Below are 24,397 nucleotides of genomic sequence, written 5' to 3' on the forward strand. Positions count from 1 at the left end.
CTGCTCAGGCGGGTGCTGGGGATGCCCGCTCCACGCAGAGGCAGGGAATTCCCAGGTGGAGCTGCTATGCTCAGGGCACTTCCTCCTGCACTACACTGCCCTGGGCACGGCACAGAGGCCTGGCCCCGGGAGTGAATGGCTTCCTGTTTGCATTTCTAGAAAGTTAGGAGCCTGGCTGGCAGGCAAAGAGGGCCTTTTTGGTTCCTCATCTTGCTAAATCGGGTGACATGGAGGATCCCAGAAATTAGAATTCCCCTCGTTAAATCCTTTACACCAGCAGCTGCTTACTCTCTGCATGCCAACAAAAGTCATTCTGAAATCATGTGTTGAGGTCCTGCTGTGGCCAGAAAGGATGGGGTGGGGTGGGGTGTGCTGGTGGCAATAATAGAGCCAAGCTCTTGTCCCCCCACAGACCGTTAAATCTGGCAGATGGCATTGCCTCCCACTGCACATCCAAGTTCAGGTGTCTCAGAGTTTCCCCCCAAGGCTTTCACGGTGCATTTAATCAGAAGTGCTCCGAGTGTCTTTCAGAGCTGGGCTCCCAAGGGGAATGCTTAATGCTACTCTGGAGTTTCGTGGGCCAACATTAACGCTGTGTCTACACAAACAGAATCATGGGCAGAGGTGAAGTAATTATCCATTTGCAGCCAGGGCCTCCTGTAGTAGAGAAAAAGGAAGTAGGGGGATTGATTTACCCTGGCTGAGATCACGTCTGTGGAAGGAGCTAGCCTGATGGTAAAGGTTTCTGTTGTTCAGACTGGTTTTCATATTGATCCAGTTCCTTGGGACATGAACTTGACTGCCTTGTTCCTACCCCGAGAAGCCCCGGGCCAGCTGTTTTAAGACTCATTCCTGAGCGGAGGCATTCGCAGTACAGGTGGAGGGTAAGGCTGACTGCCCAGAACTTCTCAAACCACCCAGGCCTTGCTTTGTTTCTCGCTTGCCTGCAGGAGCCTGGTAAATGGGACGTTCTCCGAGATCAAGGACCGAATGTTTTCCCACCTGCCTTCCTTGCAGCTGCTGTGAGTATGGCAAGTTCTCCCTGAAAATGGGAGTCCTCTGAGGTGTGGTCCTGGGAGGAGCGATCTCTGCGTCTTTGGTATCAGTTCTTCCTAAGATGCTCAAGCTCATGAGTAGATCCTGGCTGGTTCTTAGTGGTACCATGGGCTGTGGTGTTCCCACCAAGCTGGGGCTGAAGGCTCTTAGCTCGTGTCCTTTCCTTCTTCTGGCACAAGGATTTGATTGTAGATCCCAGCCCCCACATCTGGCAACTAGGAATGTGAGTCCATGGAATTTTGACTAGAGCTTCACCTAAATGAACTGTTTCTCTCACTTTAAGAGAAAACCTACAGTTAAAACTCTTAATGTTACTCTGGAAATAGCAGTGTTTCTAGCTGACTGAGTACAGAAACTGTTGGGAAGCATACTATGCATTTATATGCAAAATTTTATTTAATCATCCTGTTATCCTGACAAGGAGGGTATCTTTATTTCCCCACTTGACAGATGAGAAAATTGAGGCCCAGAGAAGTTAAGTAACTTGCTCAAAATCACAGTCAGGATTCTAACCCACACTCATAACTGTTCTACATCCCAGCCCCTCTTGGCGAGCGCCTATGTCCTGCCCTGTTGCCCAGGTCAGTTCATGTTTGCTAATGAAATGTCCAGAAAGCAACTTTCAAAAGCAAATTATTGACAGGCAAAGTCATGAGTACATAGCACACTCTCTGTGTATGTATTGGGTTCGTAAATTTGAGGTGAATCAAAAGCAATATACTACAGAAAAACATAAAGAAATGGAATATGGTTCACTACTCATCCTAAGTAGACTGATTGTTGATCTTTTTGTTCTTGAAATGTTATGTACCTACTTATAACATTAAAAATTCTGAAATGTCTTAATAACTCTAGTTCTATTAAAATATACTTTCCATAAATAGGAAAACAGTTTTAGGTACTTTACCCAATAGACTTAAGTGGTAACTATCTATTCCATATAAACTTTTACCAAGGAGACTTAGGTGTGACTCATAAAAAAAACTATTGGTGCTAATGAGTATTCTGAAGATTTCCTAAACTTTTTTTTATTATTATTTCTCATGAGAATGTATAATATAGTAGAAAGGTTTCTATTTATTATTTATTTATTTTTATTTATTTAGGTCTCAGCTGTGTTACGTTGGTGAAGTCTCTTAACTTCTCTGGGCTCAGATTTCTCTAAAAATGGAGTTGGATTAGCTCCTTTTAGATCTCTACTTCCATGATTGCTAGTGTATAATTGAGCATTCATTGGCCATTTAGTTGTGCTGGCTTTAGAATGCTTTGAAATAACAGCTCTCAGGGTCTCCCCTGAGACCCACAGGGGAGAAAGGGTAGAGTAATGGGGGTGACCAGAAAATCTGGCCAAAGAGAACCCACTTGCTGTTTTCTATCAGCATCTGCGAGTTGGGTTGTGCATCTAATGGCCCAGTCTTAGGTTGAGAAGAACCCATATTTGCTCATGGGTCAGGACATAGGAAAGAAACAAATGCTTCACTATGGGACTCCGGGTTTACATCTCTGCATTGAAACCTGTCCTTTCTTTTCAGATTGCTGAATTCTAACTCATTTACCGTCATCCGCGATGATGCTTTTGCTGGACTCTTTCATCTCGAATACCTGTAAGTGCTGTGCTTTGTCTGTTTGCTGAGCATTTGGTCCATCAGTACAATTGCTGTATCGCTTTCCAAGCCGAACAGCATCTCTTACAGAACTTGGGGGTGGAGAAAACCCCACTCCCTTTCCAGCGCTGACCTTTTACAGTCCACTTGTGTATAAACATGCCGGGACAGAAGGAGGCTGGGGGCACAGAGGGGGAAAGGAAACAAAGAAGGAAAGAGATCCTTTTATTCTCTGCTGACATTTAATTTGCCATGTAGCAAACACAATTGGAAATTGCATTGGATATTTTTACCTCTCATAACGAGGCATGGATTTGCTGATCAGCCAGAAAGGATTCTGAGGGTTACTTAGTTTTAAATAAAGTCTCCCTGTATGGGAATACAATGTCATGTTTTTAATTCAGCTGGCCTATGTCCTGTTTGCAGTATCCCCTGGGAGCTGCTGACAAGGGTCTAATTTTCTTTTTTCTGTTTTCAAGAACGATTATTTTTCCTTTTTCAGAGGTGCAGTTCCCTCCCCGCATCCCCCCAGCAATGAGCTTTGCCCTCTCTCTGATTTCTGCCTTTCCCCTACTCTAATGTCTTTTTTTCCACTTAAATTCTTTCATCCTTGTCTTGTGTAACTTTGTAATAACATTAATCCCGTTATCAGATGGGATTTCCTTACTTGGCATTCAGAGGGTTTTTTAAAGCCTTGTCTCTGCTTTCTTATCTTAGGTGAGCAGGTAGATGTTTGAATTCCGAACACATCCTAGGTCCAAGGAAGCTCTCTGCTGATGGTATGGCCTCAGGAAGGATGTTTCTGGAGTTGTTTCTCCAGATGCACATACTATGTGTGTTCTCAGGGCATTGTGCTAGCATGCTTAACATGGAAAGACAGGTAGGACTGCAGCGCTGAGTCCAGCTGGGTTCTCTCAGACAGAGCATGTGAATAGGCCATGCAGCGAGTGAATGTGAAGCTACCAGTTTTCTCTTATGAGCAGTTCTTCTTAGTGTCAAGGTGATTGAGGAGGAGGTCAGCTTAGTTTATACTGAAGTCTGTCATGGAATAGACCCCTGATCTTTAAAAAGCAGGCATGGGGAAGTTCTCAGTGCAAGAACTATTTCATTAACTACTGGCATCGTGTGCAAAGCCTCTCCCTTGGACCATCTCATCAAAGACCCTCTTCCATTTGATGAAATGTGATGCCTTAAACCAGGAGTGGGGAACCTTTTTTTTTCTGCCAAGGGACATTTGGAACTTAATAACATTATTCAAGGTTCTCACAAAATTATCAACGTAGAAATTAGCCTGTTATATTTGGTCAAACATTGAATTAACTCATCCCTAATGCCCTGGCAGGACCAGACCACATAATTTCGAGGGCCTTAATATGACGCTCCCCACCCCTACTTTAAACTAAGCTGTAGGTCTCTATGGCCCGAGGGCATAGTTGTAGTGCATATATTTCTCACCAAGACTTTACAGCATAGCCAGAGCTATTATTAATGCAGGATTTTAGCTCAAGTCCTGGGACGTTTCAGCGCAGAGAAAGAAGTTTGGCACACATTCAATGTCATTATTCTTCCCACTTCCCTGTGCCTTCGAGATCTTGAGAGGACCCTGTCCCGTCGCCGATTTGTTCTGAGATTAGACCGTGTAGGACACGATGAACTCAAAAGTTTGCCAGAAGCCAAGTTTAATGGAACTTTCCCTCAGCAAGAACTTTAATAAGAAGATGTGAAACAACGGGCTTCCCTCAAGGGACAAAGATGTTAACAAACGTATGAGTAGCCAGGCCGTGAAATGTAAGAAGGGTTGATGTCTGGGAACATTCCAGGCCTACAGAGATTTGAACATTCTTGCCTTGGTCGAGTGCTTTCTTCTTTTTCCCCCAAACATGTTTCTATGCATGTTGCCAACTCTGAATTTGAAGATGTTCGTGCTGCTTCTGAAGAGAGTGCAGAGTAAACACTTGTGTCCATGTTTTAGATTTTATTTCAAACGCATGCCAATATCATTTCCTAGAGCTGTTAAGCTGGGAAAGTTCCGTTTGCTTATACTGCTGTTCTCCTAGGTTCATCGAAGGGAACAAAATAGAAACGATTTCAAGAAATGCCTTCCGTGGCCTCCGTGACCTGACTCACCTGTAAGTCCTGTGAAAAGTGTCAATCTGTTAAGGTGCAAAGTAAGATTCACTTCCTGGTGCCTCTCTTTTTCTTGACTGTTTTGTCCATATTGTAACATCGTCTGAATGAAACTAATTTCCAGGTTGCCCTAGAGGTTTCTATATTATGGACCGATCATCAGCCCATGATAATAAAGACACACTTGTCTTGATTATCTTTTCCATCATTCTGGATTGTCATCATGGACCACATGACTGCATGTCAAGTAGGGAGCACTCTGCTTCCAGGGGCCCACGTATGTGAGTGACGGAGGAGATGGGGAGGAAACTGACGTGTATTGTGCACCTACTCTGTGCCAGGCACAGGGCTGTGTGCTTAGTGAGCCTTCTCTTTATTTTTCAAGATAATCTGTGAGTCTCCATTTTATAGATTTAGGAACTGACACTTATAGACTAATAGAAGAAGGTTGAATGCAGGGTCAGAATTAGGACAAAGTGGAATAGAGACATTTTTTGTGATTCCTCAAATTTGAATGCAAATAGCTTTTTCTTTTATGTTGGATTAATCGGCAGCTTAAGCTAAGCTCTCTGGGATTTTTAATAGCTTTCTGGAGGAAAAAAAATTAAACAAATTGATTTGAATTGACATATCAGAATGAAGCAAGTGCACACACTTAACAAATGTAGAAAAGTGGAAAAAGTAGGGACTGCGGTTATGAAAACGTAAAGATAGCCATTGTCTTGGTAGGAGCCATTTATGAGCCAGGAACCGGGCCCCATTTGTGTGATGGATATTTTGTGTTTGAGTAAGATACCATGTCTCGTCCCCAAAGTCAGCTCATGTGTGGTACAAAGAGAAGTGAGAAAATGGGAGGCTTTGACTGGGGTGTTGGGCAGCAGTGGTGATATCCTCGGTGTGTATCACCCTGCCTGATACAGCATCTAAAGAGTTTACATCAAACCCTCATGTAGGCAAAAGTGTCTGTCCCCGGGCTCAGGGAGCACTTGGTTCTGGAATCCTACCAAGCAGAAACTCTGCCTGAGTTCAAGCTAACAGAGTCAGGAGATGAGGGAGCAGAGTGGGAGGTCCAAACATCCAAATCAGCAGAGTCATCCTGCAGAGCATCCGACTCCTGTTGGCATAATTGCTCCAGGTTTACTTTTCTTCCTGTAAATGTTTTGATTCCCGCCCCCCCCCAGAAAATTCAACTTACATGCCCAATCCCTGCATTCCTGTAGAGGCTAAGACAATGGGCTTAGAGACACATAGACTTGGGTTCAATCTCCAGGCCATCATTTGTTATTGTTGTTTAGCCTTTTTGAGCCTGTTTCCTCATCCTTAATCTGGGGATGATGATACTGACCCCAGAGGACTGTCGCATATGGTGGTTAATGCTTGCTTGCAAAGCATCAGCCAATCACCCAGGTAAATGCTCCAGGTATGATCAGCATTGATATCATTGTCATCATCATCATCATCATCGTCACCATCACCAACAACCTCGTTCCCTTCCTCTAATCGTTAAGAAGTCTCAGTTTTCTCCCTGGAATGCTGAGCAGCCTTGGCAGTTTGGGTGGCCAGACAGAGTCTGCTACATAGACAGCTGTGGGCATCTGGAGAGGAACAGCTGTGGCCAGATAAGCCAGTTCCCAGAAGTCAGGAATGAGGGGCTTTGTTTTGAGCAAAGACTCTGGGCAGATCGTGAACCTAAAGCAAAGCCCATGAGACTGAGTTAGCCCCGATGTCAACTTTCATTTGACCTGTTGTCTATGGTTCTTGGTCTGGAAACAGGTGAGAACGTGCAGGTACTGTACATGTAGATTTGCATAGCTTTTACACGTGTGCCCATGGGTGTATGGACTTCTCTACATGTGTCTACATAACTGCGTTTGTGTGTGCATGCTTGTGCATCTGCACACATGACCATATGTGTATATCAGATGTACATATATGTACGAGGCACCTCCTTCTCTGTGTGAAATGCAGAGAGAACAAAGGATTCCCCTGCTTGGGTCCAGAGTGCATCGGATGCACTAATACACCCATTCCGGCATGTATTGCCACCCGACAGTCAAGCCAACCAGGTCCCCTCTATCCCCAGCTCTTCAACCTCATTTCCCTAAATGTCCTCAGAACACGGGGCTCTCAGGGGGCTCCCATGCCTACCCAACTCATCCCGTTCCTGGGCTTTCCTTCACATCCTTTCTCTGGCCCTGGGTGCTCTTCTACCCACGATCTCCTGGGATCTGCTTGTTCTTCAAAGTCTAGATTAAGCTCTATCTCCCACGTGGAGCCATGTGGGTCTCCCCTTCACTCCTCCCGTAGCCTCCCTATTGGCTCCACACACCCAGCACCTTACTGTAGACTCGGGCCACACTGGTTGGTGTAATTTCATGGTGTTAGTTTTATCTCCCCAGCAGCAGTGAGAGCTCCCTGAGGGGAGGGCCCGTGAGGATCTTGCATTAACTGTGTTCTTCGTCCAGCATCTAGCACAGGGCTAAGCCAGCAGGACATCCTTTCAGATTCACTGGTTGACCTGTGCGTTCCTCACTGAGCTGGATTTTCCATGAGTACTCTACTCCTGGGCAAGTCAGGTGGACTGCTCTGGGTTGGAGATGCATGTAGTCATTAAAGCATTTAGTACAGTGATGGCGAACCTATGACACGCGTGTCAGAGGTGACATGTGAACTCATTTTTTTGGTTGATTTTTCTTTGTTAAATGGCATTTAAATATATAAAATAAATATCAAAAATATAAGTCTTTGTTTTACTATGGTTGCAAATATCAAAAAATTTCTATATGTGACACAGCACCAGAGTTAAGTTAGGGTTTTTCAAAATGCTGACACAGCGAGCTCAAAAGGTTTGCCATCACTGATTTAGTACATTGTTTAAGAATGAACTGGTCCTTCCATTTCCCCACTTTTTTTTTTTAAACTCAGAGCCAAGACCACATGTCAGCTCTCTAAAGTTCACTCCCATGATAAAGGAAATCACTGCCTGGAATTTGCTTGTTTAAGTGTCTGATTTTTATCCTTTATGAACTTTTCCAACACCTGCAGGGTCACATTTTCATGTAAAGAAACACGGGTCAGGTTTCAGGGCCCTGACGGAGCGGTGCCAATCTGTAAGTAAAATCTAGAACAGTTGTTTCCAGCAGCCCGTAAAGCCCAAGGGACAGGTTGCTGTTAAGTAGTTTTAGAAATGAAGTAAGTGCCATGAATTTGTAGATAAAATGAAGTGGAAAGTGAGATGTTATGCACTGAGTGTGAGTGGGGTGGATGGTCCATCTAAATAATTCAGCTTCTGAAATCCAAATTGAATGCTTGGAACGGTTGCTGAACAGTCTGCTTTTTTGGCCTCGAATATCCCATATATTCTTATCACTTTAATACGATACAGTTCAAGTAGCAAAAAAGAAAATTAGCTGAAAAATTCCCCTTTAATTAGCTAAAAAAGTTTTTACTTTACTTTTCAGGTAAAGTGACCATCAACCAGAAAAAAATCAAAATAAACATGTTTTTTTCTAATGTCAGAAAGCTGTTCAGTCTGATTACATATTCAGTCTATTTTCCAACATCTTTAAAAATGTACAGATAAATCATTTAGAAAATAAAGGTTCAACAAATACAAGAAATAGTATTTTAATTCATTTGTGGTTACCTAGATGGAGAGGGGTCTCCCCATATTCTGTTAGTATCTTGAAGCTGGAATGGTTGGTTAAAAATGGGCTCAAAGGCCCTAGCCAGTTTGGCTCAGTGGATAGAGTGACAGCCTGGAAACTGAAGGGTCCTGGGTTCGATTCCAGTCAAGGGCATATGCCCGGGTTGCGGGCTCAATCCCCAGTAGGGGGCATGCAGGAGGCATCCGATCAATGATTCTTTCTCATCATTGATCATCATTTCTGTCTCTCTCTCCCTCTCCCTTCCGCTCTGAAATAAAAATATATTTTTAAAAAAAGAAAAAGAAAATGTGGAACATTTTAAAAAATGGACTCAAAACTTTCAATTACAGTTGAGTCTAAGGAGGAACACGCATTTCTTTAATTCCTTTTTCTGGGATGGGTCATTATGATGCTACAGAAGACTAATTTCATATATGTTTCATATACATATTTCATATATAAACATATACACATACGTATTTGGTGATGAATTGCCTACATGTTTCTCATTTATAGTTTTGCTATTTGTACTCATGTAAAGAAAAAAATGTAGCCATCAGTTTCTTGGCTGCGTCATATTAGAACACAATGCCTGAGGGAAATCACAGACTTGATGTACATCGTTTCAACACCCAGCATCTTTCAACGTCAGCAGCCCAGCCCCATGACATTCATCTTTAGCAGGATGGTGACAGGGCACTGCAGAATCCTGAATCATCCGAGAAAGAGTTGATGGTGCTCATTCAGTCTTTTTTTGGAAGAGGGAAGGGGGGCGCTAAGATGTTTTAGAAAGTTCTTAAAAACTAACAGCAAAAATGCAGAATGGCTTCTGGTCAACCTTTGTTAATGAGAAAACAAAATCGATCACCATCATTCATTCCCTAAATGGGGTTTGTTGAGATTAATATTATTGTCAGGGTTAGAGCTGAGGGTCTTTAGGTAAAAGCATATTTATTGAGTCCTTTCTTAGAGTGACAAGTGATAGAATTCACTTAAATGGACCCTAGGGAATTTCTTGGTACATGAATGTACATCCTTTTTTTTTTTTTTTTAAATCATGTCACTTTAGTGCATAATTCATTCAACAAAGTTTTACTGGTACATACTATACGCCAGGCAATGTTCTATGACCTGAGGGTATAGATGTGGACAAACAAATCTTTCCTCATGTTGCTTACGTCTAGGATGAATACACGGTCAATAAACAAGTAGATAAATAAAATGTATAGTATGTCAAGTAACAGTCGTGCAATGAGGAACATAGCAGGGGAGGGAGATGTGTAGAGATCAGGGAAGGTGGTGATAGCTTCGGACAGATGTAAGAAGGTGATGGAGTGAGCTGTGGGGTATCTGGGAAAGAGCATTCTAGGCAGATGGACAGCAAGTTCAGGCCTTGACCTGGGGCTGTGTTTCTCCTGTTTGAGAAATAACAAAGAGCCCAGTGCAGCTGGATCTTGGTGGTTAAGATGTCCCATCGGTAGGTGGGAATGGAGGTAGACTAGACAATGGAGGGTTTTGCATGACATCAAAGGGACTGTGGCTTTTATTCTGAGAACATGAGTGCTACCTGAGGTCTAACCAATGTATATCAAGAGCTTAATAAATGCTGGTTTTAAAGACAAAAGACTTATATTGTACCCCAGCACTTACATTATTTTTGTGTAACTAAACTCAGTTCTTTATCTCAGCATTGATGACCAAAGCCAGAAATTGGAACCATGTTGTGCTGAAGAGGATTAGAGCTCTGTTTGAAATCATGACTTTATTTAAGGAACTTCAGAGTAACCGGGCCTGAAGATAATAACCACATTAAAATGTTACTTTCTGGTTCTAGCTCTTTGGCCAATAACCACATCAAAGCACTCCCAAGAGATGTCTTCAGTGATTTAGACTCTCTGATTGAACTGTAAGTAATGAAAATCAAGTTTGTGTCCACTTGTGCTTGTGCCCCAGTAAATCATGCCATTCAGTTCTCTCACCCTTTTGCTGCATTTCTCTTACATTGTAGCTCAAAAACCTCTGACAGCCATGCCCACTGGGAAACAGTGTGGAGTCTGTATGGGGTTGGTTTGTGCCATTTTAGAATATCCTTAGTAACATCAGGCTCCTTCCCTGAGAGAGCATATCCATCCGATTTACCTTCTAGTGTTTGTCACTTTTCACTGGACATAGTTTAACAAGATCTTAGTGTTTCAATTGTGTTTGTGAAAACTGGTTTCCTGGAATGTCCTGTTTGTGTTGGTGTGAACCTGTGTTGGCTGGTGTTCTGTCATCGCTCCCTTGTCCAGCATGGCATGGCGACAGTTTTAAGAGAGTTTGGAGAAATGGTGGTATATTAGCTCTGAAAGTCCCCTGTAGGCCATCCAGTTAAAACCATAGGCACTGGAGACTATTAAATAAAGTCAGTGATAAGAACAAGAAATAGGATGTATTAAATATAAAAAAATTTTAATTACATTTTTGAGATATTAAATATATCAAGATATTAATAATTCTGGAGTCTGATATCAGTGCCCAAATACTTGAGGCATGTCTGTTTCTCTGTGCCTGTGCTTTGTTTTACTTTTTAGAGATTTAAGGGGTAATAAATTTGAATGCGACTGCAAAGCCAAGTGGCTGTATCTGTGGTTGAAGATGACAAACTCCACCGTTTCGGACGTGCTGTGTATTGGTCCCCCGGAATATCAGGAGAAGAAGCTAAATGATGTGACCAGCTTTGACTACGAATGCACAACTACAGGTATGCAGAACCCCTGTCTAATTACAGGTAATTAGAACAATCCCTGTGTTTTCCCTTTAGCTTGTCAACAGGGACTGGAGAAAAGTGGGTGCAAAAACTTTCTGTCTAAGTTATTTTAGGCGAAATTTAAGGTCCAAAAGGTATGCATTGATGTGGTAAGAAAAATATCTCAACAGTTTAGATTTTTGTTAACTGCACTGGCTTTAATTTTGATTCTTTACAAAATTAAAATTTCTCTAAAGATTTTTTTTTAAGTCAAATATAAACTGGTGAGTTTGGCATAAAAACATTTTCAGGTCAGTTTGGGTTTCCTTAGAGAGCCAGTGCAGAGAGGCCTAAACGTCTGTTCTCTTGATTGAATTACATGAATTTTATTGAAAATTTAAGTAGTGAATATGAGACTTTAAAATCTATAAATTGCATTCGTAGTCCCATCTAAAAAGAGATAACTAGGTAAATTATAACCAATGGCAAAGTAGAAATATAAGTTAAGAGTTAATTGTCAAAAGAAGAAACTCACATTGAGGGGAAAATGTAGTTTGAGTTTGTTTTCCAGGACCCCCCTCAGGTTCCAGTTTATACATTTTTTAGGCTATAAAGATAAAATTAAAATACTAACTGCCTCAACTCTGCACATCTTGTAGAGAGCCAGCGAGTGTCTCCATATGAAAGGCTTACATGGAGTTGCCACAGCTTCTGGCACCAGATTTTGTTTTTTAATCCTCACCAGGGGATACTTTTTCCATAGTTTTTCAGGGAGAGTGGAGGAAGGCAGTGGGAGGGGGAGAGGAAAGAGAGAGAGAGAGAGAGAGTGAGAGAGAGAGAGGGAGAGAGACGTGACAGAGACACATCAACTGGTTGCCTTCCACATGCACCACAACCAGGGTGCAGGGAGCAAACCCACAACCCAGGTACATATCCTTGACTGGAAATTGAACCCTGAACCCCTAGGTACGTGGGCTGATGCTCTAACCACATAGCAGCACCAGCCAGGGCTAATACCAGATTTTAAAGGAGAGAAGATCAATCCACAGTATGAAACCTGCTTTATCAGACTTAGAAATGTAAACAGGCTGAGATTTGGTATCTACAGGGCTTCAAGGCATGTCAGTAGGAGCAGCAGGAATGAGAACTCAGACCATAGTTACAGAAACTCAAAAGACAAAAGAACTTGCAGAACAAAATATTCCATGTAGGCCAGTCCTCCAAATAAACAAACACTCACAAAGTAAAAATTATTTCCAGATGTCTTTGTAAATAAGGGCCCCTACGAGTCCTGTTCTCTTCTGAGAGGAAACCTGACTCTTATGGAAATGACCTTGTCTTTCATCACCGAACAGGGGCTTATTCAGCTGTGTAATTGGCAGGTGCCCTTTAGCCAGCAAGGCTGTGTGCAGGTTATTCGCTGTATTGTGGAGCAGTGCAAAAAATCAGAGGTCGAGTCAATGACATTTGCACCGAAAGGTGGCATTCAAGGCCATTGGGTATGAAATGCTAAACCAAAGCTCGTTGGGGCTGTTTCTACCTCTTCCCCAGCTTTTCTGGAGAATTCGCTAACCCCAGGTGAAGTTAGCAGCTTTTCCATTGTTCTAGTCACACCTGGCCATAGTGTATGAAAAGTTTGCCAAGCTCTGAGAGAAATTACACAGGCCATAGAGGGACCGGGAGACTTGGGAATAATTTACGTGAGACAACCTTACTTCTGAGCTTAGAGTCCCGTGGATGGTTATGAAAACCACCCAAGCTCTGAGAATTGTCATGGGAACAGAGGAGGTTTGGAACCAAGGTGGCCAGATCCTGAAATCTGTCATAAACCCAGAATCAGTGTGAGTCCCTAACACATTTTAGGGCATTCTCTCTCTTATATATATCTTCGCTAAACAGCTTCCTATTAAAATCAAGGAAGTCATCACACCTCCCTGGTAACAGGAAGAATGAGGATTCTATCTTTGTTATTGTTTTATCCCTTTAAGAATCGTGGACAAATGGCCCTGGCTGGTGCTTCTCAGTGGTTAGAGCATCGGCTCCATGCACCAGAGAGTCACGGGTTTGATTCCTGGTCAAGGGCATGTACCTGGGTTGCAGGTTCAATGCCTGGCAGGGTTTGGGAGGGTGTGGGAGGCAACCAACTGATGTTTCTCTCTCCCCCACCACTTCTCTTCCTCCTTCCACTCTCTAAAAAATCAATGGAAAGAATATCTCTGGGTGAGGATTAACAACAACACCAAAAAAGAATCGTGGACAAATGGGCTCTTGCTCCCAGGGTCTTCCATCATGGAAAAAGGCACAGCCAAGTTATAACCTGTCCCCAAGTAGAGTCCGTGCCTCGTAAGAATATAGGTCAATAGATTGTGAGTTTGGGGCTCCTATCTCCTGCTCAGGTAAAGCCTCATCGTCTGGGGCTTTATTAGAGGCTGAGAGGAAGAGGAAAAGCCCATTCCTAGGTCATGGGAATGACCGCACCCTCACCAAGGAGCACATCTTCTTAGTGTATTATTTCCTTCGTGGCTCAGATTTTCAGGAAAAGAGTAAATTCTTGAGGTGGAGGAGAGGAGGCAGACACTGTTCTTCCCAGGGAGAGGCGGGTACTGTTACTACCCTGTTCCCAGCACAGGGGTGTAGTTAGCACCTCGAAGCACCCTGGACTGTGTTCAGCTCTCGAGGTTAATCACAGTCCTTCCTGAACCCTCCGCCTCAAGTCTATTTTTATCCACCTCAGAAATCCCTGTTACCTGCTCATGATTCCCCGTGTGAGGTGGATAATTCACTAAATTCCTTAGAGGGAGGGAATTTTGCATCCTAATGGTCCTGTTAGCTGCCCTGTTTCAGGGCTGATGAAAATGCAAAGAGAAATAATGCATTAATGTGCAGTTTCTCTCCCAGTAGGATAGGCATCATGTATAATTTATTTTCTGCAAGTGCTATAAATAGCGAGGTAAAAATCTGTTGATTCCAGGGGGAGCCGTGCCCGAATTGGAAGAGTCCCACTGACATCATGAACTTAATCCAGTGTGAATGGAAGTGGCAGGCTTTCGCAGAGATCCCACTAATACTTAAACGCTAGTAAATTGGTGTCACATCCACGTGTGCATTCTCCCAGAGCTTTCCACGTGGCTGTGCGCTTGCTGCTTGTGAAAGATAAATTAAGACGAGATGGATGAATATTTAAATTTGAGTCCCTTCCCCCATGCACACAAGCTCATATGTATCGATCATTCTATTCCACCTGTTTCTTTCTCTTTTCCTTCTCTCCCTCCTCCTTTTTTATTTATTATTTTTTTTTGTTACTGATTTCAGAAAGGAAGGGAGAGGGAGAGAGACAGAAACATCAATGATGAGAGGGAATCATTGATTGGCTGCCTCCTGCACGCCTCACACTGGGGATCGACCCCACAACCCGGGCATGTGCCCTGACTGGGAATGGAACTGTGACCTCCTGGTTCATAGGTTGATGCTCAACCACTGAGCCACACCGGCCGGGCTCTCTCCTCCTTTTTTATGAGGAGGGGTTGTGGAGGGAGAAAGGGGTCTCCTATTAGCAATTCGATTTCTAATTCAAATGAGTTAACAGTCTGTCTTGTGCAGGATACTCAGTTTTTACAAAATATGATGAAACCGATGTTTTGGGAAAATAAATGACAATCAGACCATTGAAGGCCAGATTTGTAAAATGCTCTCCAGTCTGGCAGCTCTTTTCTCATTCTGGGAATCGTTAATAAAAAGCTGACTTTGGGGCCTGCACTTTCAGTGACCTGCGTTTTTAAGCAGACGCTCATGTTTCTGGGAAGCCAGCGTGTGGTCGGGAGCCTGACTAGAACAAGCCACTACAGGCATCACATGCATGTTCAGAAGCTTCTGCAGACCGGGGTTAGACGAATGCCCCCGGGTAGAGGCGTGGTTTACAGGCCTCCGGGTTGTAATGAAGAGAGGGCACCTGTGTCCCCAGAGTCTTTGCTAACTCCGGGAAAGGAAGCGGACAAGGCCGGCTACCATTTCCCATCTCGCGACCTGTGAGCACAGAGGCCCGGAGCCTGTGGCCTCGGCCAGCGCTTTCTGGCCTCTACGCGGGTCCTGCGCATGCCAACAGGAAAGAACCGAGGCTGATGCTTTCTGTTCCTCTTTGGCTGATCAGCGCTGGTATTTGGGGGGTTTTGGTGGAGGGTGGGGGCTCTTCCCTGCCTTCATGCAGGCAGCATAACGTTATCATTGGAACTACGACTGTCCAGCTACATGGGACTGTATCGTTACATATCCGACACCGCTGAGGCATGTCCATAGACGGCTCTGTGCTGACACTACGTGCACACTCTTATTTAGTCTCTACGACCACCTACGAAATAAACATCCCCCTCATTTTACTCATCCTCATTATTTTCTTGCCCAAGGTCGTAGACTACAGGGTAGGAGGGAGCCTGAGCCCCAGCTCTTCTGGATAGTCCACTCCCTGGGGTGGGGGAGGGTACCTCATCCATGATTGCCACCTGTCCCCACCCACTTGGCCACTTCTTGCTGTTGGGGTACAGAGGCAGCCTCCTCTTTGCTTCTCCCTCTTCTCCCCACACCTGCAAGCATCACTCATCAGCCTCATCCTCTCCCCACCCCAATCCTCAGAATGAGCCAGCGCTCCTACACTCATTAAGCCAGCAGCCTTTATTAAGCACCTGCTGTACACAGGGAGGGCCACCTCTGAAAGGTAACATGTCTTGAGCACTAACTGTGTGCTACGTACAGTTCTAAATGAGTATGAATCGTAACATACAGTGAGGAAACTGAGGCAGAGAGAGGGTAAGGAACTTCCCCGAGGTCACTCAGTGGGAAGGTGGAGTCACAGCTCTGGCATCTTGTCTCAGATGTCATTAAAATGGACACTCCCCCAAGGGACAGGCCAGGGATGGTGGCGAGGACAGAGGAGGTGGACTGTCCTTTCTCGGACCTTAGTTCCACGTTTATTAAGCAGCTGCTATATGCTAGCCCTGAGGCAGGCATTTCTGGCAATGTTACCCAATGTGTCCCTCTGCCATTAAGCTTGGGAGGTAAGTATCATTGCCCCCATATTGTGGATAGGTAAACTGAGGCCTTGTAAGGGGAAGTGTGCACCCAGGGTCTCCAGTGCAGGCAGTGGTTTTAGGTGGTCTGACCCCAGGCACAGTGCTCTTCCTGGTGCCTCTCATTGCCCTCACTCCCTCAGCCCTGCCCCTCTTTCCTATCCCTGCTTGTTGCCTGCTCTTCCTGTCACTACGCTTCCAACTCCAACACTTGCTCAGCTGCTCTACATCCTTTCCTACCCTGTTCCCTCAGCACTGTCCCTCTTGACTCACTATGGAGTGGCTGGTCCCCTAATTGCCTTTCTGGTGTAACAGCTGTATGAGGCTCCCCAGTCAGAGGTGTTTCTCCAGTGGCTGCTGTGGGCTCAAGCCATGGGGCTGTGAGAAGTGTAAGACCCAGGTCTGACCTTAGGGAGCACTGCGTTCAGGAGACACACCATGCTGTGTGCCCATGGCCAGACGTGCACCCTCTCTGGGCTTCTGGCTCTGTACAATGACACAAGGTCTAAGATCGCTCCCATGTCCCCAAATCTGACTCTGATGATGCTGTATTGAGTCAGTCGATGTGGGTAACAGGATGTAAACAGCAGTGCCTGATTATGTGTCCAGTGAATTAGGAAGAGTCTCAGGGGTTGGAGCGGTCAGAGAAGCCTTTGCAGAGGAGGTGGGACGTGAGGGCCCCCAATAAGGACAGTGTGGGGAGTTGAGGGCCAAGGATTTTCTCATAGAGCGACTCTTCTTAGCCGGAAATGCACCATCATTTTACCTCGGGTGCACTCAACCTGCCAGGAAGCAGTGCACATGGAAGGCTCTGTGGCTAAAGAAAGAACTTAAACTTTATTAGTGTTCTTCCTCCCACTTTCTTCATCGATTCTCCCGCTACCCCACACACTAAATGTCCTTGCATCCGAGGGCATCCTCACGCTGTTCCTTGGTAAAATTGTACATTTCCTACCGAGATTTATAATACAGCGAGTCTGTCGTAGCTCAGGGGAGTCGTGTGGACGAGAAGTTTAAATTTACCACTAAATGTAAGAGTTAAGCACTTGCTCAGATTGGGCGGGTTCTCTGTTGCTTGAAAATGCAACAGACCTCCTGTGAGTGCTTGCTGAGCTGTCCAGACCCCAGGCAGAGCTGTCACTCATTGCACTGGGCCCAGGAGTCAGTAACTGTCTTTCCTTCCTAGGGCGGGGGGCTGCGGGGGTCTTTATAAACCTCTGAGGCTGCATGGGAGGGCTTGGCTTGGTTTCCAAGCATGCAGGCAGCCATTGGGGGGCTGACTTCTCATTGTGAACCTGCCGAGGCAGCCTCCCCACCAGGGTGATGTAGAGCTGGGAGTGTGTTAACAGGTGATAACAGGGTCCCATTGCCTGGTCAGCTTGAGAACCACCCCAGCAACAGGTTTCTTTACCACCCGGCTCTTCTGAGAGCATTAGACAGCTTTCCCCAAATGAGGCTGCCCACTGCTGCCCTGGTTCACGGAGGAATTTTCAGGGTAGTATCAGGCGTGCGGCTCTGTGGCTTCCCTTCTGTCTGGCCTTTTTGAAAGCCAGGTCTCACCAAATGTGTTTAAAACATTGAGATCCTTCAGCCAAACCTGCGAGCTGTTTATCTCAAAGAAGCTGTATCAGAAGCTGTGCATTCAGTTGGAGATTCCCGTGCATGCCAGAACCTTCTGGAATCTCCCAGAGTCAAGCACACTGGGATGTTAGTGTTGCTTCTTTCCTGTCCCCCCTCCCCTTTTGGGAACCAATGAAAGGAAAGAAGGGGTGGTTGATGACTCCCACAGGACATCTCATGGAGCCTTTCTCTTTAAACACCTATTCCCAGATTTTGTTGTTCATCAGACATTGCCCTACCAGTCGGTTTCGGTGGATACGTTCAACTCCAAGAACGACGTGTACGTGGCCATCGCCCAGCCCAGCATGGAGAACTGTATGGTGCTGGAGTGGGACCACATCGAAATGAATTTCCGGAGCTATGACAATATCACAGGTGCGTGTGGCTTTGATGTATTGGCCTAATTTCAGCGAGAGAAGAAACGTTCTCTGCTGTACCGCGGGACCGCTTGGCTCTCTCACCTGGTTAGATTTTAGGGACACATCCCAGCCCACCCTCATCTCTGATTTTTCATGACATGGTCCATTATTGGTGAGAATGGAAGCCTCAGGTGGTGATCCTGTTTGTTGTCGGGGATCCTTTTGAAAAGGGAGAGAGTGATGGGTTACGTATGGCGGGAGGCATTTTCCTGGAGAGGTGAGAGGTCACTCCGAGAACCCCTCGATCTTTAGCAGTTATGGCACCTTTGATGGCACCAATTTTGTAGCAGCTAACAAGCCCTTGCTTTTTGTTAAGCTGATTATTAATGAATATGGTAATGAACACATGCACACAAGTATGTGTGCTCATGCACACACATGTACATGTGCATATATGCATGCTCACACACGTGCACATGTGCACACATACATGCCAGCATATATACACACATGTGTGTGATCATGCACATAAACACACCTCCACTGTCTAGCTGTTCTTCCTGCCCCCTTGCCGGGTCCCGGTGATCACTGCTTCCTTGTAATAAATGCAAACAAAATAAGAACACATGGCTCTCTAAACCCGGGCCTTTGGGACAAGACTTAGTTAATGATTCTTTCAGTGCTGGCAGGGGCGCCCAGTGTTTTACTGCTACTAAAAATGGTGGGGCTGCTTGGTTTTTAAATAAATGGGTAAAATTAAAATAATCTTGCAGAGACTTCTCGTTATCAAGTGCAACCTGATAATATACGAACTTTATAAGCAGCATCACAGTGGCCCAACGGTTACCTGCGAGAGCACTTCCTTTAGGGTCCTGATTTGGAGATGGAGCAGCGTTTTGCTGTTCCAGCGAGAAGCGGATGGAGGTGGAATTTCTGGAGGGGAGGCTCCTCGGAATCTCTCTGGCACCGGCACTGAGTGGCTTCGCAGCAGGTGCGGGGAGGTGGGAGGCAGGGAGTGTCGTGATGAGCCCCATCTCGCAGCCCTGAAGGTCTGTGAGACGCACATGCAGATGCCACTGAGAGGCCATTCAGATGAGCCACGTTGCTGTCGGCCATCTGGCCGCCTGGTGCTGAGCTCACATTCCTGAGAGCAGCCCCGCGCGTCCAAGTGCAGCGTCAGCACCGAGCCGCACAGGTGAACCTGCCGAGGGAAGCTGAGGCTTCGGACCCTAACCCAACCCACATGAAAGGAAAAAGGGGAACGAGAGAGGGATTCACGGCCCATGTGTTTCTGCCTCTCTCTCTTTCCTGACTTGGAAGGTGGCGAGGGGTGAATGAGCCAGCCCCTCTGCCTTCTCCCCATGATGGGAGGTGGGAACAGAGTGATACTTTGCTCTTGTGCAGGGTGAGCCAATGTCAGTGCTTGTGGCTAATGCTGGTTGTGGGCCTGTGAGGTGCCAGGTGCTGGTTTGTGTCATTGGAAACACACACACACACACACACACACACACACACACACACACACACGGTGATCTCTGCTGCTACTGACAGCTCCCTGGGCTAGAAGTGTTCACCGGGCAGAGGCATTAGGGGGCATTTCTGAAGTCGGTTCTTTCTGTCTCTCATGCCCCTTGGCTGAGACTGGCAGGCCTCTGGGTGCCTCTGAGCAGCAGGCACCTCCGGGGCCAGGTGGTATAGGAGGGAGACCAGGAGCGTGCACTCTCAGTTAGTGTTGGCAGGCGGGAGCCCGGGCAGCTTTCGAAGAGCAATGTGGTAGTTTAAACCCAGAAGCCTTAAAAAATGTGCACAATGTTTGACTCAGCAAACACATAAGAACACTGCCAGATGGTTTTCCAAAAACAATTTCTCTACGAGGAAGCATGTTACTTACAATCATGAAAAGCTAGAAATAACTGCAGTGTCCAATAGTAGAAGATTAGTTAAACAAACTACGGGGCATTCATGCAGTGGAATGCAGTGTAGTGTTTAAAAGTCTAGTTATAGAAGAGGAAATATCATGGGAAACTATTCACAAGTGAACATGGTCAAGTGAAAACACAGGTTAATAAGCCTATGTATTTGTACTGTAAGCTCAAATTTATTTTTAAAAAGTGCATTTGAATATGAGCATAGATTGATGATTAAGAAATATATCAAGATATTAAGGATCATTTCAGCATTTGCAGGACAATGATTTTGGTTTTCTTCTTTGTGCTTTTTGGTATCTTGTTGGTGGAGTGTAGGCAGGAGCCAGACCATCTAGGTTTCCTTTGGCTCCGGCCATCAGAAGAGGCCAAATGTCTTCAAGCGCCCTTATTAAAATTGTTTCCTCCTGCCCATGAGCCCTCACTCCTACCATGTGACTGCCTCCCACCCCCCAGGGAGGAAGGCCATTTAATGGCCAGTTCTGCCCTATGGAGCTGGGAAGTGCTTTTTGAACATCATGAGGACAATGCGTTCAGAGTGTCAGTGAATTTCCTGACTTGTACACCTGCCTCTAAAGACACAGAGACCCAGGTGACCAGCATTTACATGTTTCTATGGAGCCACCATTTATAAAAGGGGTTTGATTTTTTTTTAATTATGGGAAACTAGACATAGCATAAAATGTACCATCTTAACCACTGTTAAGTGTACTGTTCAGTTGTGTTAAGTACATTCACATTATTGTGCAACCAAAAGAACCCTTTTTGCCTTGGAAAACTGAAAATCTCCACCCATGAAATAACTCCCCACTTTTCCCTTCTCCCAGACCCAGGCAGCCACCCTCTCCTTTCTGTTTCTGTGAATCTGACTACTCTACTACATACCTCATAAAAGTGGAATCATACACTATCTGTTTATTTGTGAGCTGGCTTATTTCACTTGGCTAATGTCCTCAACATTTATCCATTTGTATCATGTATCAGAATTTCCTTCCTTTAAAAAAAATATTTTTTTATTGATTTCTCAGAGGAAGAGAGAGAGAGAGAAAAACATCAATAATGAGAGAGAATCATTGATTGCCTGCTTCCTGCACACCCCATACTGGGGATCGGGCATGTGCCCTGAGCGAGAATCGAACCATGACCTCCTTGTTCATAGTTCAATGCTCAACCACTGAGCCATGCTGTCTGGGTAGAATGTCCTCCCTTTTTAAGGCTGAATAAAAGCCCATTGGATGGGTAGACCACATGTGTTTATTCATTCACCCATCAGTGGACACTTGGGTTGTGTCCACCTCTTAGCTATTGTGAATAATGCTGCTATGGACATCACTGGACATGTATCTCTTTAAGACCCTGTTTTGAATTCTTCTGGCTAAGGGTCCAGAGGTGGAATTCTGTACTATATGGTAATTCTATATTTAATTTTTCAATGGTTTCCAGAGGGGCTGCCCCATATACAGTTCCCACCGGCAGTTCCCTAGGGTCTCCGTGTCACTGTGGAGGAGCATCTTAACCACGGCTGCCCTAATCCCCTCTCCTCTCTTTTGGGGCACAGGTCAGTCCATTGTGGGCTGCAAGGCCATCCTCATTGACGACCAGGTCTTTGTGGTGGTGGCCCAGCTCTTCGGCGGCTCTCACATCTACAAATACGACGAGAGCTGGACCAAGTTTGTCAAATTCCAAGACATCGAAGTCTCTCGCATTTCCAAGCCCAACGACATTGAGCTGTTTCAGATCGAGGACGAGACGTTCTTCGTCATCGCCGACAGCTCGAAAGCCGGCCTGTCAACGGTTTATAAATGGAACAGCAAAGGTTTCTACTCCTACCAGTCCCTGCACGAGTGGTTCAGGGACACGGATGCCGAGTTTGTCGACATAGACGGGAAATCGCACCTGATCCTGTCCAGCCGCTCCCAGGTCCCCATCATCCTGCAGTGGAATAAGAGCTCCAAGAAGTTTGTCCCCCACAGCGACATCCCCAACATGGAGGATGTGCTGGCCGTGAAGAGCTTCCGAATGCAGAACTCCCTCTACCTGTCCCTCACCCGCTTCATCGGGGACTCCAGGGTCATGAGGTGGAACAATAAGCAGTTCGTGGAGATCCAGGCTCTCCCGTCCCGGGGGGCCATGACCCTGCAGCCCTTTTCTTTTAAAGAGAATCACTACCTGGCCCTGGGGAGCGACTACACGTTCTCCCAGATATACCAGTGGGACAAGGAGAAGCAGCTGTTCAAGAAGTTCAAGGAGATCTACGTGCAGGCGCCTCGTTCCTTCACCGCCGTCTCCACCGACAGGAGGGATTTCTTTTTTGCGTCCAGTTTCAAAGGGAAAACAAAGATTTTCGAACACATAGTTGTTGACTTAAGTTTGTGATCGGCGAATTTAAAGGACACAGCACGAGCTCTCGGCCGAGAGCTGAGAAAACATATTTAAAAGGGAGCCAGGTTCAGAGGTCTGACATTAACACTGCATTGGGGAAATAGACGTGTTCAAGCCTTTAGAACTCACATTGTAATCAGGGATTACATTTACTGGCTAACTGCATGCCATGTCCATCCTCCCACTTAAAAAGACATAGGGAAGCCTGTAATTCCTGAGAGAAGAGTACAGTAGTAATTCTTACCATCTAGGAAAGTAATGTGAGATTTTTTTTTTTTAATGAGGAAGGAGAAAATCAGATAAGATAGGACAGCTCTTATAATGAAATTTTTAAAAAGACCAAACAAACTATGGGCCCTTCTCACCCCATTTTAGCTATCTTTCTGGTAAGGACTCTTAAAGCCAAAGTCAGCTGAAAAGATGTGCTGATGGTAAGTTTAAAAATCGGGTAACACTCAGCATTGCTATTTTGAGCCACCCTAATTTCCCGACCCCCACCCCCACCCCCTTCCTAGCAGAACCTTGGCTTTTGCATTGGCTCATATGAATGCTTGTCATGGGCGTGTCAACAAAATAATGTTTGATGAATTGCTTCCTCTGCTACAAAGAAAATCTTCCGCCGACACCTGTCTAGGCCCAGCATGGGCTGTGGGCCCAGGAGGGAGACAAAGGAGGTCTCCTCTCCTTATGGTTCAGCGCTGACCCTCGTGGTGGCCTGAGCAACAATGCCTATTTGATGCTCTCCATGATACGTCGCTTCTCAGAGCCCACTCTGAGTGTGTGGGTCGCCAGCAGACGGGCCAAAGACCGAATGGTGCTTTCTATTCTGTCCTTTAGAGCAATAGAACAGGTATTGCCATCTGATGAGAATTTCCAAACTAAGATTTTGTAGAGTCAGGGAGGACTTCACACACGTCTCCATGTACTTTGAAACCTAGAGATGGCCCTTGGAATGATGCATGCCTTTGCCCCCTGGGCAACTTAATATTTCAAGTAATTGAATAGCAACCTACCTACCTGCCCACCTGCCTACCTCCCTGCTCATGTAACCGTCTGCTTTGTTGATTTGCTGATATTGCTGCTGCCAGCACAGCCCTTCCAAAGGTGCTGTAGCAGCAAATTGTAGAAGCTGGGGTACTCAGGACAACACACTCCTCCCTCTCCCTGTCCTTTGCTCCCTTGGGGACATGTGCTGACAGGGGGCTCATCCTCTACACAGAAATGGGGGAAGAGGACCCACTGAACAATAGGGACCAGCTTAGGAGCCAGGCACGTAGAATCCCATAGACCGGGTCTGCGCTCAGGGGCCCAGGTGGCCTGTTTCAAAACAGGTCTCTCTGGTGTGGACCATTGGGAAGCTAATGGGGACAGGGATCTGGTTTTGTGGAGGGTCCAGGGGATGTTTTGCCTGGTTAGCTGGTTCTCTTCAGAGAATAGGAAGTAAATGGTTTCAGGAGTGGCTCTCAAAGAGTAACCCCACAACTTGTAGCCATGGACGTAGCATCATCGTTGTACTGTATTACTTTTTTAATGATTTGTGTTTGTCAAGTCATGAGTAGGTGGATGTTTTGCCACAAATATGAATGTATGTGTTGTTTCCAGACTGTAAGCTATGCGGATCGAGGCAATAAATAGCACTTAGAGAACAATGAGCTGGTGTCACAGCAGCTCTCTTGGGTACATTCTGGGACTCAAGGCTGAGGGCTCCCAGCCTCGGACACCAGGGACTGTCATGAACTAGCTCATCCACACATGGTGGCGTTGGGACGTTCCTACGAAGCACCAAGGGAACCGGAGAAAAGTGGCGTGTTTTCATTTTTTTAAGCACCAATGACTCTTGCTCCCGTCTTCTTTCCCCTTCCTGGTTGTTTGCATTGACTGCAAATGCCCAG

The 24,397-nt window shown here is 45.6% G+C and overlaps 1 protein-coding gene across 1 annotated transcript in view; it reads left to right on the plus strand.

Annotated features, from left to right (window-relative positions):
* Positions 1-24,154, plus strand: part of LGI2 (leucine-rich repeat LGI family member 2) — a 25,112-nt gene extending 958 nt beyond the window's left edge. The window contains exons 2-8 of the mRNA XM_006771050.2: positions 951-1,022; positions 2,589-2,660; positions 4,718-4,789; positions 10,269-10,340; positions 11,005-11,174; positions 18,050-18,214; positions 21,682-24,154. Coding sequence (XP_006771113.2) covers positions 991-1,022; positions 2,589-2,660; positions 4,718-4,789; positions 10,269-10,340; positions 11,005-11,174; positions 18,050-18,214; positions 21,682-22,499 — 1,401 coding nt within the window. The 5' untranslated portion in view covers positions 951-990 and the 3' untranslated portion in view covers positions 22,500-24,154. The remainder of the gene's footprint in view (positions 1-950; positions 1,023-2,588; positions 2,661-4,717; positions 4,790-10,268; positions 10,341-11,004; positions 11,175-18,049; positions 18,215-21,681) is intronic.
* The last annotated feature ends 243 nt before the right edge of the window (positions 24,155-24,397 follow it).

Source organism: Myotis davidii, unplaced genomic scaffold, assembly GCF_000327345.1.
Source record: "Myotis davidii unplaced genomic scaffold, ASM32734v1 scaffold743, whole genome shotgun sequence".
Taxonomy (NCBI): domain Eukaryota; kingdom Metazoa; phylum Chordata; class Mammalia; order Chiroptera; family Vespertilionidae; genus Myotis; species Myotis davidii.